Here is an 18954-nt window from a genome sequence, read left to right as displayed (position 1 = left end):
TTAAATCTTTCATGGCACAAAATTTTTTCCACTCAAGATCCGTTCCTGAGAGTGTGAATAAAAATTTGCAACACCTGAGTGTTAACACAAACAAGAAATGCAATGCATTTTGTTTTTGTTACTTGTATATATGGTACCTAGTTTTATTTCTTAACTGTATAGAAAACATGATAAAATGCCAACGGGGAAAAACTAGGCTCCAAAACAACACACACAATATTAAAAGAAAAAAATACCGGAGGGAAGTACATCAAAATGCTAACAGTATCTAAGTTAAATTTTTTCCCACAAGTTTTTAATAATTGATCTGATATTTGTAGTTAAGCATTAAGAATTTTCTTCCCTCTCAACCGTCCCCCGCAACCCCCCCCCCCCCCAATAAAGATGTACCTAGCGTGCATTCAGATAGAGTGACAGTCCCAATAATTCTCTGGAATTGCATCACTTGGGTTTGAGCTCACCAAAGATGCAAACACTTCCCTAAATATTTTATTACTTCATCTAGCTAGAGTTGAGTGAAGTCTTCTCCATAAACTCTTCTGGATCCAACTTGCCAATTAAAATCTCGCAAGCTCCTAGAGTCTGGAGCTGGGATGCCCCGAGCTCTGTGCAGCGGGAGGGCCCAGGTAGTTGATCGGGATAAATGATTGCAGAGCACAGAGACAGCATTCCCACCTGCATGAGCTACACTGAACTGGCCTCTATCAAGGCTTGCAGGAGTTTCAGGGAGCTGACATTCAAAGCAGAGGTTTAGGGAAAAGAAGACGAGGTGAGACAGATTTCGAAGCAATACCCAACCCTTGGCCCAGGCCCAGAGGTTCAGATTTCGGTGCCAGGTTCCACAAGGTTCAGCCGAGAGCGACTGCTGGGGGTTTCACAGAGGGCTGCAAGGGGCCCATTTACACCAACAGTGGCGCACAGGAGCGGGCAGGAGATCTTATTTTCTTCTCCGCTTATTTCAGCGCTGGTTCCCGTCCTAAGTGGGGGTCCTCCACCCCAGCCCAGAAGGACCACCCTAGGCGCTGAAGGGCGCGGATTCCAGGCCCCGGGTTCCCCCACCCTTAGCCGACCCTTGCCCTTGGACTCCTCTGCTTGAAGTCGACCGCCGCCCAGAGAAGCCGCATTGCGTGGAACCCCCCCCCCCCCCCCCCCCCCCGCCAACCCATTGATCTATCAGTCGCACACCTCCCGGCTTTCAGGAGCTCCGCACAGGCCTAGCGTCTCTCGTACCCCCCTACTTCAGCCTACTCAACCGCCTAGCGGAAGCCGCAGCGGCGCGGCCGGAGCTCGCGGCTGCATCCGGGTCCTTCTCGCCTCAGCCCAATCCTCGGCCTCCTCTCTTCCCACCCTCCGGATTCTCCGCCCCCCCCGCCGCCAATCCCAGATCTGCTCTCAGTCGAACCTGCTGGCCTGGGAGTGAAGGCGGAGGCAGGCCAATGAGGACTCGCTTCCCGTTTGAAGCCTCCAGTGAGTGGGCGCCGGAGGCGGGCGCTGTTGGCCAGAAGGTTCGGTTGCGCGTGTGCCATGGACTCAGCCGCCCGGTGATATTGACAATAGGAGAGAGAAAGGGGCATTGACGGGGACCCACCGCGGGTACCAAAGGGCGGCTCTGGCAGCGGCGGCTCCAGCTCCAGCGGCTCCTCCACCTTCTCCTTCCTTCTCCTGCTGCCGCTGCGGATCCAGTCTTCCTCCCTCCCTTCCCCCCCTCCCCACGTCGTCGCCGTCGCCGCCGGGTCCGGGGCAACGAGCAGAGGCGCCGCCCGCCGGGAATGTGAGCGAGGAGCCACCGGCTGAGCCGCTACGGGGTCGGTGCCGATTTGATGGGACGGGCCCGCGGGGGAGGTTCTTGAGGCCGCCGCCGCCGCCGCCGGAGCGCTGAGGTTCAGGTCCGGCCGTGAGGCCTAGAGGCGCCGCCGCCGCGGAACCGGAGGGACGCCGCGCCGGACAGCCGTCGCCCCGGGCTCCCTGCCGCTGTCCGGACCTCCCCCCGCACGTCCCGGTCCCGCCACCCGCCCCCGCTGCGGCCCTCTCGCAGGTCTCCCGCCCCTCGAAACCACAGATCATCTTCGGATTCTTCCCCAGAAGCTTCAAGGTAACTTCGTCCCTCCAGCACCTCGGCTCGCCGCTTCCTTTCCTCTTCCCTGTCCTGAGGAACCTGCAGGACACCGGTCTCTGGAAGGCCTGGCCGGGGCAGGCGAGGGGTGCGGTGGGGTGGGGTGCGGGAGAGGAAGCGCCCGTCCCACTTGTCCGATTTACCTGCAAATGCTTGTGATGATGCTTCCCATTCACTCTACCCTCCTCCCTCCTTTTCCCCTCACCTTCCGGCATTGGAGGCATATTCTTGTCCCCCTTTATCCACTGACGGGGGGCGGGGAAACACGGGGGGGGGGGATTGATGTAGTGTGGAGGATTCAGTAACAGCTTATCTTCTCCAGGGCTTGGGCGGGTGGGGTGGGGTGGGGTGGGGTGGGATGGGAGCAAAGAGTAATTTAGCATCCCCACAAGGAAACCCATTCCCTGTCTTTCTCCTCCACCCTGGTACCCCCTTCCACACCGCCCCCCCCCCCCCCCAACGGCTTGGATTATCCTGATCCCTGGAAATGCCCCGTGCCCGCTGCTTAGATGACGATAAAGCTTCAGACATCCTGGTCCAGGGCAAAACCTGTTTCCCCGGGCTTTGCACGGACCCACCGCTACTGCAAGTTCAGTTCTGCAGAGCTTTAGGGTTGAGATCCTTGACGTTTATTCTGGGCCGCGGGCAGAAGGGGCAGATGATAAAAAAAAAAAAAAAAAAAAATACTAGCAATAAATCATCTTTAGAGATGGGAGGTGAGGAATAAAAACGAGACAAAAAGAGTGATGGAGGAACAGGATTTACTGAAATCTTGCATTGTTAGGGTTAAGTGAAATTTAAATAATTCACATACCAGATTGGAAAAGCTGCCCCTAAATTTACAACATACAAATGTGATGTGGAGCTTCTTGCTGATGTAGTCATTGTGAGAAATTTTAAGTAATCTTACTTCTATAGTCATTCATAGCTTGCAATTCCATTTTGAATCTGTCACATGTTTTTTACGGTTAAATTAGATAGATTTCTAAAAACTTTTTTAAGAAAGACAACCTAACGACTTCAAAAATTCCAAACCTCAAGATCCTGTGGTTTTGTTTTCTGTTTATGTTTTTGTTATTTTTACCTTGTCGGAATCCATATAATCCAGATAACTTTTTATTCTTACATGTTCAGGAAGAAACTCCCTTACTCTTTTATTTAGAGGTTAAAAAACACTTGTCTTATGTATTGGAATGACAGGTGAGTAATTACATTTCAGTATTTCCCCCATATGCATTACTTTTATTCAAGTCTGCCATTAATCTTGAATGGAGCCTCAGTGCCACGGAAATGATGGCATCTGTTTAAATTGGAATATGAAATTGAGCTTACGGCTTGTGACTTTTAGGAAATAGCCTTCATTTTAATAATTTGAGAGGTTTAAAATCTCAAAGAACTGTTCAGTTCTCTCAGTTTGATGGAACGAAAACTAGTATTTGATGATGAACTTAAAGGGAACTCAACTTGGTTGTGTAAGTAGGGTGTGAATTTATGTTTTCATTTCAACTTTGATGCACGACTTCATCATAATTTTGTGTATTAAGCTTTATTAACTTAAGATGGCTTCATTCAAAAAGAAGACTTCTTTGAAATGCTTTTAATTATGCCCTTTATGTGTTCTGTTTACAGTAATCTAACCTGTCCTTATTTGTGGTGTGGTTTAGTTTATCATAGCTAACACAGCACATTGCATTAAAAGTCATGCCTAGATAGTTTCAGTAGTTGTAAATTTCACTTTGCTGTGATACATTGGTGTAGACTCTTGAAGTACATTAAGAGTTTTAACTCCAGAACCCATTCATAATATTAAATATCTTGTGAAAATGTATTGATGGAAGTTTTCCAGTGGCAGAGTAGCTCTAAAATTACTTCAGGAATCTCAAGATGAGAAGAGCTTTGCAGTCAGAAGATGAATAGATGGCTGAGAAGAGTTCTTCAGGTATAAATGAGCATCTTTAATGCTCATTATCAGAGTGGCAGCAGCACAGCACATTAGAACTATAATATTGCTTATGTGGTACTTCTGTTACTTCTGTTTTTTCCAAAATTTCATGTCCCCCGTTGAACGTACGACTTTTCTTGATTGATTTTATTTGCTTTCTTCATCACATAATCCCGTTTTCATGAATATTGTATATGGGGGTTTTAGAATTTGTATAATTCACACGTATGCTTCCACCCTGGGGATATGTTTATGATGCCTCTTTCTCTTCAGTAGGGATATGTCCTCAGCACCAACTACTCCTCCATCAGTGGATAAAGTAGACGGATTTTCTCGGAAGTCCGTCAGAAAAGCCAGACAGAAGAGGTCGCAAAGTTCCTCACAGTTTAGGTCTCAAGGCAAGCCTATTGAGTTAACACCTCTGCCGCTGCTAAAAGGTAAGGCTCGTGGCCAGGTGATGGATTCCTTTCCAGTTGATCTTTTTGTATCCATATATATAATTTTCTTTTCGTGGTATTTCATATTTGTTAAAGTTATGTGTTGCACATTGAAGGGATGGGAGATTTCAGACACGTTGAAGTTACAGCCTTTTTAAAGGGCTCAACTTAATATAAATAGCTGTGGACACATGAAAAGAAACTTATTATCAAGAGGATCTTTCACACTGATAAATAGAAAAACTGAATGCCAGAGAAACCCGAAGAGGCCTAGGTCTGTGTTTTTCATTTTTTCTTCTGTTGACATTTAGATATATACATCATATGTGATAACAGCTACATATTGTACAGTTTTAGTCACAACAAGTAGACCTAGTAGAGGAGATGGTACCATTAACTTACGTATAGAAAATGTTTGAAAGAATTCGGTTTTAAAAATCAAGAAAAAAATGGTCAGTAATTGCTTACATGCATTCTTGTTTTCAGATAGTACAAATAGGAAACATGATGATCATAACTTGTTCAATACTACTTTTCTCTTTCCTTTGGAATGAATTCATATTTTAATATGAAACTGCTTTTCCTGAATAGACTTTTCAATTTTTGTTTGGGTATGTGGATACTTTTTTTTTGTTCCTTTTAATTTCCATTGATGTTTATGAACAGGCGTGTTTGAAGAGCATCAGAACACAGCATTTATAGCATGGAAACTATCAGAATCTACCTCTGAAGGTTGATTTCTGTTTGCTGAACACTTGAGAGTGAGGAGAGAGGGAGCACGAACAACATAGTGTACTTCGTGGCTCAGAGGAAGTCAGAAAACCTGGTGTGCTAGTTCATTAATGAACATTTACTTCTGTAACAAGTTTGTGAAATTAGAAGGTATTATAAAGAAAAACTGGAGATCGATTAGAAAAGGTCCTCAAAATGTAGCCTAGGATATTTCAGGCTTCTGTTTTTCCCCATGTGAACTTTTTTTTTTTTTAAAGTTTATTTATTTATTTTGAGAGAGACAAGAGAGAGTGAGTGGGGGAGGGGTAGAGAGAGAGGGAGAATCTCAAGCAGGCGCTGTGCTGTCAGCACAGACTCCTATGTGGAACTCTAACTTACGAAACTGTGAGAACGTGACCTGAGCAGAGAAATCAAGAGTTCCACGCTCAACTGGCTAAGCCACCCAGGTGTCCCCTCCCCCCCCTTCTTTTTTCTTAAGGAGGGGAGAGTTGTAACGCAGATTCTCATGTTTGTACTTGAAACTGGTAGAGACTAAATGAATTCTGACGACTATAAAGATGATATATCTCCTAGTTCTTAAAGATGAGCTCTTATGAGTCTGATGGGGGAGAAAATTTTAGCTAAAGGTTTTGCTAAAATGGAGAAGTCTTTCCGAGATTTTAGAAGAACAAGGAAAAATTGTAGAAGTGAAACTAATCATGCTTGAAATACAAAGTTGAGAGATGCATGGATTCCTTAGTAATTTATTTAATCTGAACTAGACATATAATAGCAATTAGCATCTTTATCTGGCAATGGACTTTTTTCTGAGGAAGTAGATTAAACTTTTTTAGGTTTAGAAAGAATTTTAAACTTTATTGTTATACTCATTTCTTGGGGCTTATGGTAAATATTTAAATTAGAACTGAATTGACCACTCGTTGGTTTTGTGGGTAGTGAAGAGGCATGCGTGAGAAGAATTTGACACATTTTAATATTTTGTTATTCCTTTTATTGTGGTAAAATACACCTAACAAAACATTGACCATCGTGGCTATTTTTAAGTATGCGTTAAGTGTGACAGTACATTCATGTTGTGTTCATCCATCACCACCATCCTTCTCCGGAACTTTTTTGTTTTCCCCAAATGAAGCTGTGTCCCTTTAGGGGCACCTGGGTGGCTCAGTCGGTTAAACGTCCGACTTCAGCTCAGGTCGTGATCTCACAGCTCGTGAGTTCGAGCCCCGCGTCGGGCTCTGTGCTGACAGCTCAGAGCCTGGAGCCTGCTTCCGATTCTGTGTCTTCCTCTGTCTCTGCCTCTTCCTCTGTCTCTGCCTCTTCCCTGTTCAAGCTCTGTCTCTCTCTCTGTCTCAAAAATAAATAAAACATTAAAAAAGAAAAAAAAAGAAACTGTATCCATTAAACACTAACTCCCCATTCTCCCCTCCCCTCAGCCCCTTGGCGAGTAACCACCATTCTACTTTCTGTCTTTGTAACTTTGCCTACCCTAGGTAGCTCATATAAGTAGAATCATATAATATTTGTCTTTTTGTCACTGGCTTATTTTACTTAGCCTGCTGTCCTCAAGATTCACCCATGGTGTAGCACGTGTTAGAATTTCCTTCCTTTTAAGGCTGAATAATATTCCACTGTGTGTATATGCCGTCAGTGGACACTTGGATCATTTCCATCTTCTGGTTGTTGTGAATGCTGCAATGGACATGGGTGTACAAGTGTTTTCTTGAGCCCATGCTTTCACTTGCTCTGGGTACATGCCCAGAAGTGGAATTGCTGGATCATATATTTAATTTTTGGAGGAATTGCCAGACTGTTTTCCACAGCAGCTGTACCATTTTACGTTCTTACCATCAATGTACAAGAGTTGCAATTTCTCCGTATCCTCACCAGCATGTTATTTTTTGTTGTTTTTTTTGTTTTCGATAATAGCCATCATGATGTGTGTGAAGTGGCATTTCATTGTGGTTTTGATTTGCATTTCCTTTATGGCTAATGAATGATGTGGAACATCTTTTCATGTGCTTATTGGCTATTTGTCTATCCTTTTCTCATTTTTAAAGTGAAGTCTGGTCATATTGAAAAATTTCCAAGAGCTCTGCTCTCCAAGAATGGAATTTTTGTGAACTTGTGTATTTTGCCAGTGTGGGAGAATTGGAGAGTAACAGGACCATACAGTATTAGATACAGCCACAGCTTACTTCCAGACGGACTAAAAGCGATTGTTGTGTAGTAATCATGTAATGGGGAAATATTCTGGAAAGCATCCCACAAATTAGATTTCCGTATCTATAGAACAACAAAGAAGTATAGTCAGATACAGACTTCAGAAATATTCCTGATTTTTATAAAATGCTCCTGATTTTTATTACAAATTTGTTAAATGACATTTGATTGTCTTGTAATGGATTGAATTTTATTTGTGTGTTGTCTTCTCACCAACTTTAGGAAGTAATTTATGGAATGTAAAGAAAATATAGGAGGAATTTCTTTTTCTTTTTTTTTTTTTTTTTACCATTTCCTTAGGAGAAACCAGAGTAAATTATGTGTGCCTACCAAAGGATAGTTACTGATTTAATTCTGTAGTATTGCTTTGACCACATTGGAAGGTTTGAGTTAATTTTATTTGGTGGTATAATATAAATGGCAGTTGGATTTTGTGGGTTGCATTGTAGAATAAAGTAAAAATCATGTCCTCAAGATCTTTAATTTTAGGGGAGTTTGAAGATGGAAATTGTGTAATTTTGTTAGTCATCCTTTAAAAATGTAATTTTTGAGAACTCACACATTAGGCGTTCATTAATGATCACTTGTTTTGCATGTATGCATTATCAGAATGGTTATTATATGCATCGTATTTGACTGACTTGTAAGTAATACTGCCATTAACTCTTAGCGTTGTAATATTTATTTATTTTTTGGGAGAGCTCAAGCAGGGGAGGGGCAGAGAGAGAGAGACAGAGGATCCAAAGTGGGTTCTGTGCTGACGGGCTGACAGCCGCAAGCCCGATGTGGGGCTCAAACTCCTGAACTGGGAGATCATGATCTGAGCCAAAGTCAGGTGCTTAACCAACTGAGCTACCCAGGTGCCCCAACTCTTAGTGTTTTAAAAAAGTCTCTTCACTTGCAGAACTGTAACAAAGCGAAAGGAAAGTTTCATCTATTTTGCCTCTTTTCTAACAGGTGGAGTTTTCAAATTTATATCAATGATGTTATTTTCTACAGAAAGCAATGCCGGCATGTTTCTCTGTATATATGCGTGATAAGTTTCCCGGCTTTTCCTCTGCTGTTTGTAGTGACATTGTAGAATAAACCTTTGAAATAGAGACATTTGAATTTTCTCCCTCTTTACAGACTTCTGAAAGTGTCTGCAGAGAGTCCTAAAGTCTTTGAACTTGAAGGACCCTTACTCAAGGGAAATTCAGTGAAGGTTTTAGTGCCTTTGTGCTTGATAAGAAGGTAAAGACTTGGACACTTTCCTTGTGCCTACACGGCATGACACAAAGCAAGCTTTGATGGTTATCTGTCTCAATAAGGATGGTTAAACTAAACAGGTTGGGGATAGACACGCACATTTACAATAATAATAATAGTAATAATAATTAGTAGTAGCAACAGTAGTGTACTATCTGGTTGGGTGATTTGTTCTCTCCCCACCCCATCCTCCTCCCGTGCCCTGTTTCCTTTTTTGACTTTAAAAGATTACATAAGTTTAGATTTGAGTGAAATGTTTTTGAACAGTACTGCCTCTTTGAAGATGGGGTTATGATGAGAATGACGTCATCATTTCTAGTCTCATAATTCGTTATACGTTTTTGAGGCGTTTTGCTAATAGTTTGGACCTTCAGTATTAAACATTCCAAAAACTATAACGACTTGAACGTTTCAGCAGAAATTCTGCCTCTTGGTGTTAAAACTTTTACATCGGTAACATTGTGTTTCTACAACATTCTTTCTTTAGTTAAAATCTTTTTTTTTTTTTTTTTTTAAGCTCTAGGCTTGTGATTCAGCTTACATTTTTATTTTTGAGGGTGACAGTCTGTGAGGACTTTATTCAAAAGTTTGTTTTATTTACTTAGAGAGTGCTTGTGTGGGTGTGTGAGTGGGGGAGGGGCAGAGAGTGAGGGAGAGAGAGAATCCCAAACAGGCTCCGTACTGTCTGTGCAGAGCCTGATGCGAGACTCAGTCTCACAAACCATGAGATCATGACCTGAGCCCAAATCAAGAGTCGGATGCTTAACTGACTGAGCCACCCAGGGTCCCTAAGGACTTTAAAAATCCCAATTTAAAACTAGTTTTTGTGGGGGCGCCTGGGTGGCTCAGTCAGTTGAACGTCTGACTTTGGCTCAGGTCATGATCTCACGGTCTGTGAGTTCGAGCCCCGCGTCAGGCTCTGTGCCGACAGCTCAGAGCCTAGAGCCTGTTTCAGATTCTGTGTCTCCCTCTCTCTCTCTGACCCTCCCCCGTTCATGCTCTGTCTCTCTTTGTCTCAAAAAACTAAATAAACATTAAAAAAAAAAAAATTAAAAAAAAACTAGTTTTTGTGCTTTTCTAATTTTTGGATAGGCTGATTCTTTTTCATCCATATGTGCCTTGTGTAGTGTAAAGAAGGAATAGGCAGAAATAGTTCTCGATTTTTATAATGGGTTAGTGCCCTAAAGCGTATTTATAATGAGACTAGTTTCTTAAGGAATGGCGTCCTTTATTTTAGTGTTTACCATCTTCCTTGTACTGTGCAGTGTCCCGTGGGGAAAGTACTTGGGCTTTGCCACCTGCCAGAGTCCTAGCTCATTCACAACTTGTGTTGTCTGGGGCAAGTATGTCAACTCCTGAAGGCCTTGGTTTTCTTGTCAATCAAAGGGGGGTGATGATAATAATCAAGAGCTGTGGCAGTGCCATATTCAGTAAATACTAACTATTGTTATTTAACTGGGATTTGAGAAGTTAAAATGTGAATAGTGTGGAATTATTTCACTTTTTATATTTTTTCAGCAAAAAGTTGGATTGGAAATTTCTCAGAAAATTATGAAACAAGACCATAGTTTTGCAGTGATGAACCTTTTCCACCAAAAAATTGGAAGAAACAGTTTACCAATGTATTGAATTTGGTAGACTGGTTATTTTAAACACCTTTGATTGGAGATTTTCACCTAATGCGTTGGTATGCTGCTACATTTTTTAGCGTAATGCTTTTATTTTTAATGTATTCATTTATTGAATAGATAATACAGTTACATGGTTCAACTCTCAAAAAATACACAGGGATGTATAGTGAAAAATCTTCTTCCTGATTTGGTTCTTCCACTCGCCCTTCCCTGGAGCAACCAGTCATGATATTCTTCTATAGAAGGTATAGACATTCTTAAACCCTTGATTGAATATGAAATGTGTTTTGCAGCCTGAAATTATATGCACATTTTGTATGAGTATGTCCATTGTTTAAATGGAAGGATTCTGTTATATTTTTCAGATTCTCAAAGGGGTTTTTGAATCAAAAAAGGTTAAGAACCATTGATCTAGTTTGTATCTTAGATTAATGATGCATGTTTTTAGACAACTAAATTGTCGTGTGTGTGTGTGTGTGTGTGTGGTTTAAAGAAATAATCATAAGCTTCCCTTTTAAAGTGGAAGCATGTCTGTAAGTTAATAGGTGTTAACATCCAGCTTCGCAGCCTTTGAGACAATGTGGCAGTGTTTTTCTTTTGGGGAAGAAATTATAAGATCTTGCAGAAAACCGAGTGTCAGTTGCACTGTTTTCATGTGTGAAAGATGATATACTCAGTTGTAGTGAGGAGGTATTTCATTCACTCTTTAGGGAGAAATATTTTTTCTTTACCTGATAGTTTATAGCATAGAGAAAATTCCCGTACAGAGTTGTACGTGGGCCAAAAGATATTAATAGTAAGCAGGGGCACCGGCGTGGCTCAATTGGATAAGCATCCGACTTTAGCTTAGGTCATGATCTCGTGGTTCGTGAGTTTGAGCCCTGTGTCGGGATTTGTGCTGACGGCTCAGAGCCTGGAGCCTGTTTCAGATTCTGTGTCTCCCTCCCTCTCTGTCCCTCCCCTGCTCATGCTCTGTCTCTCTCATAAATAAACTTAAAAAAAATAAGCATACCTGATTTATTAATCATCGAAAAGTAGGATAGCAAGGTGCCTGGTTGGCTTAGTCGATTAAACATCCGACTTCAGCTCAGGTCATGATCTCACCGTCCGTGAGTTTGAGCCCTGCGTCAGGCTCTGTGCTGACAGCTCAGAGCCTGGAACCTGCTTCAGATTCTGTGTCTCCCTCTCTCTCTGCCCCTCCCCCACCCTCTCTCTCTCTCTGCCTCTCAAAAATGAATAAACATTAAAAAAAATTGAAAAAAAAAGTAGGATAGCAAGTTACATTCATATCACATTCTTTTTGAGTGTGATAATTACTGTGTAGTTCTTAACCTTGGGTTCGTGGATTTCTGGTTGGGGATAGGATGTGTGCATCATGAATGGACTTTGGGGTTCTTTTTTTAATGTTTATTTTTGAGAGAGAGTGCATAAGCAGGGGAGGGGCAGAGAGAGAGGGGACAGAGGATCTGAAGTGGGTCTCTGTGCTGATAGCAGTGAGCCCAATGCGGGGCTCGAACTCATGAACCGTGAGATCGTGACCTGAGCCAAAGTTGGACACTCAATTGACTGAGTCACCTGGGTGCTCGGGGCTTTAAGGTTCTAAGACCCTCCCAAAATTTTATGTAAAGTTTCTGTGAGTGTGCATTTTGTTTTAGAACATAGTTCACTGCATTCCTCAGATTGTGGAAGATTTAGCCCTACCATTCTTGCTCTTTCCTCATAGGTAAGAGCTTTGGAGTTAGACTAAAAGACTGGGAATTGTTAATATCTTCTGAGTATTACGTTAGCTGTACATGTAAACATACGCTTTATGCACTTAACACTAAACGTGATAAGCTATAAACAGAAGTCATCATAACGTGGATCTCTCCAGGATATAACCCAGCCCAGGCATAAAATATTGAGGTGCCAAATGAATCTTCTCATAAGGTGAAGCGGCCTTTTGTACCTAGAACTTTCTTCCCCCGACTTCGTGTCATTCTTCAAATTTCATCTCACATGGAACCATCTTAGGGATCATCCTTCCTGACTCTTAAGACTGATCTTCTTTGAAGTTGCTGTCAGTTTGTTGTTTCTCGTTTTATATTTATAATCTGAAATTATTTTTTGTTAGTTGGTTCACTTGTATGTTATCTGTTTCTCCTCCCACATTAGAATAGAATCTTCAGTGTAGAAACCTTGTTTTTCTTATCTCCAGGGCTTAGATCTGTGCCTAGTACATAGCCGGCCTTTGATAAATATTTGTTAGCAAATTAATTAACATTGTTAGTTGACATTTCAGTTGTTAGTAATGGTAGCATAGGCATTTGTTTTTTCTTCCTTAAGTACTAAATTATTTTCCCCGCAAATCCAACTCATGCAGATTTTGTGTTAGCTTTTAATTTATACAAAGTCATAGACTTGTTTAATGAAGACTTTTTATTTTTAAAGGATCAAATTGCCGAGTGTTCTCTTAAAATCCTGAGTGAGGCTTTGTACTTTGATATTTATGCATGTTTCAGGTTAGGAACAGAAGTAGTATCTGGTGAAGGGAGGATGGAGTGGATTTTAATGTATGACATACTTTGGTTTCTTTTACTTGGAGGATTCATCACTTGCGTGTTACAGCAAATGTTAAATACAGTGGAATGCCTTTTTTCTGCTGATGTTTGAGGACTGAAGTATGGGCTAATCAAATCACCAGCCTTTCTTTCTTTACATAGTTTAAGAGGGAGTAACATATCTGAATATCATAATGGATTTTCAGAGCAGGGTTTTATGGTTAAATTTCCTCATCGTTCAAACTTTTATTTTGTAATAATGTTAGCTCTTAATATTAGATGTTGTAGTGCTTACAAAAGAACAGTGAAGTTTCTAGATAGTTCTAAAATGCTGGCTAGGGTAGTTCTTTGGTTTGTTTGCAAATGACGCCATGATGTCCTTTTCTACTACTTAAAAATACTTGTCTGCCCATTGTATTTGAAGATTTTCTGAAAACAAATATGGGATCTTATTTTTATGTTACAGTAGAATTAAGCCTATGATGAACATATTGCTTGGACAATATGTTATTTTTGCCTAATATGTAGTAATATATTCCTAATATATATATATAATATATATTACCTAAGTGGGGACTTCTAAGTGTTTTCTTTTATCTTCAAAATTGGGAGAGTATTATAGCCTACCTCATAGAGTCAGATGAAGTGCTATAAAGCAGATAAAACATTTATCTCAGTGTTGGATACATGGTAGGGGTTGAAGAATATTAACTGTTATAGTTAATATAACTGTATAATAACTACAGAAAATACAGAAAAACTGTATAATAGAAAAATGCTTCTTGGGGGGGCCTGGGTGGCTCAGTTGGTTAAGCGTCCGACTTCAGCTCACAAGTTTGAGCCCCATGTCGGGCTCTGTGCTGACAGTTCAGAGCCTGGAGCCTGTTTCAGATTCTGTGTCTCCCTCTCTCTTTCTCTCCCTACCTGACTGGCCCTCTGTCTCTCTCTTTCAAAAATAAATAAACATTAAAAAAAAAAAAAAGGAGAGAGAAATGCTTGCTAGTGTTTTTCAGTTGATTTTTATTCTCTTAATATTTTACATGGATTATTTCCATTTAAGGAAGAAAAATATGGAGCATGTAGAACTGTGAGAATCAGACTTTTAAAACAAAAAGAGCTAGTTTTCTTATGGAACATTCTCAGCATTACTATTTGGTTAACATCTGTTTCAAACTGGCTTCTCATTTCAGGAATAACCTAAAGGGGGGTGGGGTGCCTGGGTGGCTCAGTAGGTTAAATGTCCGACTCTTGATTTTGGCTCAGGTCATGATCTCATGATTCATGGGTTTGAGTCCCACATGGGGCTTTGTGCTGATAGTTCAAAGCCTGCGTGGAATTCTCTCTCCCTCTCTCTCTGCCCCTCTCCTGCTTGCACGAGCTCTCCGCTGTCTCCCCTCCCCCATCTCTCTCTCTCTCTCAAAATAAATAAATAAACATTAAAAAAAAAAAAGAACATAAAGTGGCTAATATAATTATTTCTAGAGGAAATTCCATTTGTAGGAAGTCACCAGGTAAAATTTTTGTCTGATGAACTTGTTTTGGAAGTCATCTACTGGGACAGGATCTCCAAACTTTTTTTTGTAATTGTTTACTCATATCAGTAAAAATAACATATATATTTGTTTATACATGTATACATGTGCTCTTATACAAATATATAACATACATTAAGAAAATAAACAAGTACAGAAACTTAAAAAGCATGATAATGAAATATAAGATGTATAGATGTTTTAGTATTTAATTTTGGTACCTCCTTTTCCCTTACCCATACCCCCAACACCTGCACTGGCTCTGAGCACATCTTTGTTTTGAGATTTTGCTTTGAAGAGATAACCACTTCAGCTTCAGAGTCTCGCAGCATTTTGTTTTAAGCCAGAGAGAGATGTGAAGGGTGGAACGAGAAAATCTTCTTTACATTCTTGAGGTTTTTGTCCAGGTTTCTGAATTTCTTGCACCTTAAAGAAACAAAATCTGAATTTTGCCAGTTTAAGAAGTATCATAGATCGTTCTTTGTCGAGGGCTCTTATCTTGCTGCTAATGGGTGGCTTTCAGAGGGCCCTTGACTCTCTTGAAATTCCAAGCTATATTTTGTGTCTCTGGGCAGATTGTCGTTTTTCTGGGCAAGGGTTTAGATCTTTCATCAGATTCTGAAAGGAGTTTCCCCCAAGGCTGGGAGCCACTGCTTTGGGTGATGGGCATTTGGTTCCTCACTTAGAGCAGAGAGAGAGAATTTGTCATATAGTCCCTTTCTGTAGAAGGGAGATTAAAAAAAAATTTTTTTTAACGTTTATTTATTTTAGGGTGAGGGAAAAAGTGAGAGACAGAGCATGAGTGGTGGGGGGGCAGAGAGAGAGGAAAACACAGAATCCAAAGCAGGCTCCAGGCTCCGAACTGTCAGCACGGAGCCCGACACGGGGTTCCAACTCAGGGACCGTGAGATCATGACCTCAGCTGAAGTCAGATGCTTAACCGACTGAGCCACCCAGACACTCCTAGAAGGGAGATCTTTCAACAAGAAGTTTCTTCTGTGTGTCTCTCCTAATTTTTAATTCTTTTTACTACCAAACAGAATTTTTAAAGGTATTTGAAGATAGAAGTTAATTACATGACTCGAGCCATTGTGGTTGTTTGGAGCTTTTTGATCCGTATCATTTGAAAAGTTAAGCTGAGTGAATGAATACTATCAATGGTAAACTTGAATGTGCCTGTCAAAAAACATTTATTCTGGAGTAGCTGTGGACCTGGAAGAAGCCAGGAGGAGAGACCCAGATTTTCTTTGCTGGTAAAGAAATTGTTGAGCAACCAATGACAGAGAAGAGAAGCAATGTCTATAGTTGTGTACCAGGTGATGTATTATTTGGTGTCACCTTGAAGCTTCCCAAGAAACCAAGAACAAGGGATGTTTGTTGTTAATTGAGGGCTGTGTAACTTGCCTCCCCCTTTAGACAGAGCCAGGGTCGGGACCCCGGGCCTGTCTGGTTCCAAAGCCAGGGTTTATGGGCATGAACGTGGGTGAGCCCCGGAGCTAACCACCATCTTGATTGTGCTGTGCTGGGATGATCTCCCCAGTGAGCCATTTTACTGCCTCTTGCAAAGAACCTTGAAAATTGTGAGGAGACTGAAGTGGTGAGAGAAGTGGAGAAGAGAAGGGGGCGAGCAGCCAGGCCAGCAGCAACACGGGGGGTGGCGGGTGATGATGGACGGAACCGTGGAAGAACAGCCGGCTTCAGAGTTGGCTCCTTCGAAAGGCCCGTCAGTGCTGCCAAGAGGCAGACAGAAAGGGTCACCGACACTTCATGATGGCAAGGGCTGGGGTGGGGAAGATGCCACTCTGGATCCTGCGGGGTTCGAATGCTGTCATGAAGAAGTCATGCCGGTCATGGAGTGGTTTGGGTTTGGTAAACTGGTGACCGTGTGGCAGCGGTTTTCTTTATCATCTGTCTTTACGTCTTTGGGAAGTAGCTTAAGTAGAGGAAAGGGTGTGGGTTCAGGTCTCGGTGATAATCCCGGCTTTGTGAACTGAGGTTAACTTATTTAACATCTCAGAGCTTTAATTTCTACTTTGGTAACATGGGGCTCACACTTGCCAAGGTGGTTGTGAGGAGTGTGATAATGCGGGGAGGCTGCCTAATGTGTGGTTTGTTGTGTGAGAAATAATTCCTTCCCTTCTCTTTCTGCCATCGATCTTTCTTTGAGTCACTCCAGAGGACCTGGATCTTGTTTCAGATCTTGTGAGGGTGGAGATCTGGCAAAAGTTCATCCATTTATGCAGGGCATCATGACAGACTTTCACCTTATGGTGATGTTACATTTTTTGGATTTAATTAATTCATGGTTGCTGGTGCCTGGAACATTGTTCAAACATTAAAACACATGGAGAAAATGGGGACTTGGCAGCATTTCAGGAGAAGTACCATCTTTGAATAAGGTAGATATAGGCTTCGGATTAGCCTTTTACTGAAGCGCCTTCAGAAGACGATGTCTGGAAATGGAAGGAGATCACTCCTTTGCCGTACATTGTAAGGAATTCAGAGTGGGTTCGGGCTCCTGAGGAGCTGTCTTATATTAGCAGGTGGGAAATCACAGCAGAAAACACTTTTCTTTTCAAATGAATGAGTATTTTGAAATCAAGGACGTTTTGTAGCAGAAAGGAAGTTCCTTTTGAGAGTCACAGGGCCTATTCGAGCTTTGTCTCATCAAGTTAATTTTTCAGAGTGATAGTGATGCATCCAGAGGTCTGGTGTTTTTCCCTGATTTCAAACTGACTTAAAATAAGATGTGTACAGAGGACTTTTTTTGTTTTGTTTTGTTTTGTTTTAAAGGTAGGCTCCCTGCCCAATGTGGGGCTCAAACTCACGACCCTGAGATCATGAGTCACGTGCTCTACCGACTGAGCCAGCCAGGTGCCCCTATACAAAGGATTTTTGAAAATTAAAGGGAGGTGTTAGTACTCTGTTCTGCCCTGTCTTCATGCATCCTTCTACCTTTGCTTCTTTAACTCCGTCTACAACTGCTGTAACTGACTAGTATTCTTGATGGTAACCAGACATCTAGAAATAATATTCATTTCACTTTAAGAAAACGTAAAGACATCATTTTAATCAAAAACAGTTGAGTTGAAGTTCTGAAACTCGGTAGTTGTGAATTTGTCTGGCATGTGGCTGGATCTCAATGGAGGAGAGCATTGCAAGGTTTCAGGTAGGAGTAAGTAACTTCGATGGAACATTTGGCTGCTGAGGAGACTGTTTTACCACCTAGATTTTTTACCACCTAGGTAGGTTTTGGATAGAACTCTATTTTTGTTGTATTTAGATTTACATTGTCACATCATAAAAGGCATTTCAACTAATGGTGGAATTTATTTAGGCTTTTCTGGTTTAGTAGGATGTTCTAGAAATGGTATATACTTTAGACACCATTGGGCCTAGGAGTGGTAAGACTCTGTACTCACACCCCTGAGTTACGATGAGGCTTACATGAAAGGAATTGTGTGCAAATGCTTTTCAAAGTGCGTGGGAAGCAAACGCACAGCTCTGAAAGGAGTCTATATATGACCTGGCTAAGTAGCCTCCTCCAAGGGCCTTATATTCTCGGTTTTGTAATTGGTCTGTGGGTTGTGTGGTTCAGTTCATTCACTCATCAGATTTCTACGAGCGGTATGATGCACCAGGCACTTCCCTGGCAACGCAGTGGTGAGCGAAAGAGGAAGGTTGATACAGTTCTTCTCAAAAGGCCGTTGTAGCTGGAGGTCAGAGATTGATGGGGCTACTTAGGTTGTTGGAACCAAAACCAAATCATTCTGGTTGGGTTAAAGTTTGTCCTTGATCCTCAGAGCATTTTTTCATATCTGTAAATATGTGATCACTGAATATATCAATCACCCATAAATTCCCTACTCAGTCATGAGGAATAATATTTTCCCTCATGTTTATATATTCTTGTGTTAGGTGTAATTTTTTTTTTTTTTTTTTGGTCTATATGATACCCGACAGTATTATGATTACACCGAGATGGTCTTACTGTTGGAGTTGGAATTTTAAAAAGTTGTCTTGTTATGGTAACATTGTTATTTTATATAATACTGAGGCAAAACAACATAATCATTGCTTGCTTGAAAAAGAAAATATTACCAATTTACTTTTAGGCTATAAACATGAAATTGTACAAACTGTAAAAAGCATACCAAGTCCCTTTAAAAGTGAGTACGGTCCATCTGTGGGTTCTAGCTCTATGCTCTCTAGACGGCACTGTGTAATTAAAGTACACGATCTTAAGTCTTCCTGGGTTTTAATTCACTGTTTTATGAACTGCTGCTTAGGAGAGTGGGGGACATAATACAATAGATTTAATTCACTAAGAGAATAAAAGTTGAGAAGATTAGAGCTAGAATTAGTGGCAGCGCCAATTGATGTTTATTAACTGAGAATACAAGCAACAGTAAAACCACAGTTAGGCAAAACAGTGAACACTGGTGGTGTTATGGTTACTGTGAACACTGGAAAAATAAATAATTGCAAGTATTTTAACTGTGGCAAATCGAATGAAGTTAAAAATTGAACCTCCCTCCTTGTCACTGGCTAATTTTAAA

The 18954-nt window shown here is 41.3% G+C and overlaps 1 protein-coding gene across 3 annotated transcripts in view; it reads left to right on the top strand.

Annotated features, from left to right (window-relative positions):
* The first annotated feature begins 1506 nt into the window (after window positions 1-1506).
* The window catches only part of PPP2R5E (protein phosphatase 2 regulatory subunit B'epsilon), a 143686-nt gene continuing 126238 nt past the window's right edge, over window positions 1507-18954 (top strand). Inside the window, exons 1-2 of one of the 3 annotated variants that reach the window (XM_027065874.2) lie at window positions 1507-2092; window positions 4329-4492. In XM_027065874.2, the coding sequence (XP_026921675.1) occupies window positions 4336-4492 (157 nt within the window). In that variant the 5' untranslated portion in view covers window positions 1507-2092; window positions 4329-4335. The remainder of the gene's footprint in view (window positions 2093-4328; window positions 4493-18954) is intronic. The other 2 variants (XM_027065873.2, XM_027065872.2) reach the window with 2 other exon arrangements.

This window comes from Acinonyx jubatus, chromosome B3 (genome assembly GCF_027475565.1).
Source record: "Acinonyx jubatus isolate Ajub_Pintada_27869175 chromosome B3, VMU_Ajub_asm_v1.0, whole genome shotgun sequence".
NCBI lineage: Eukaryota > Metazoa > Chordata > Mammalia > Carnivora > Felidae > Acinonyx > Acinonyx jubatus.
Note: the sequence above shows the minus strand (reverse complement) of the source record. Positions and strands in the feature narration are given on the sequence as shown.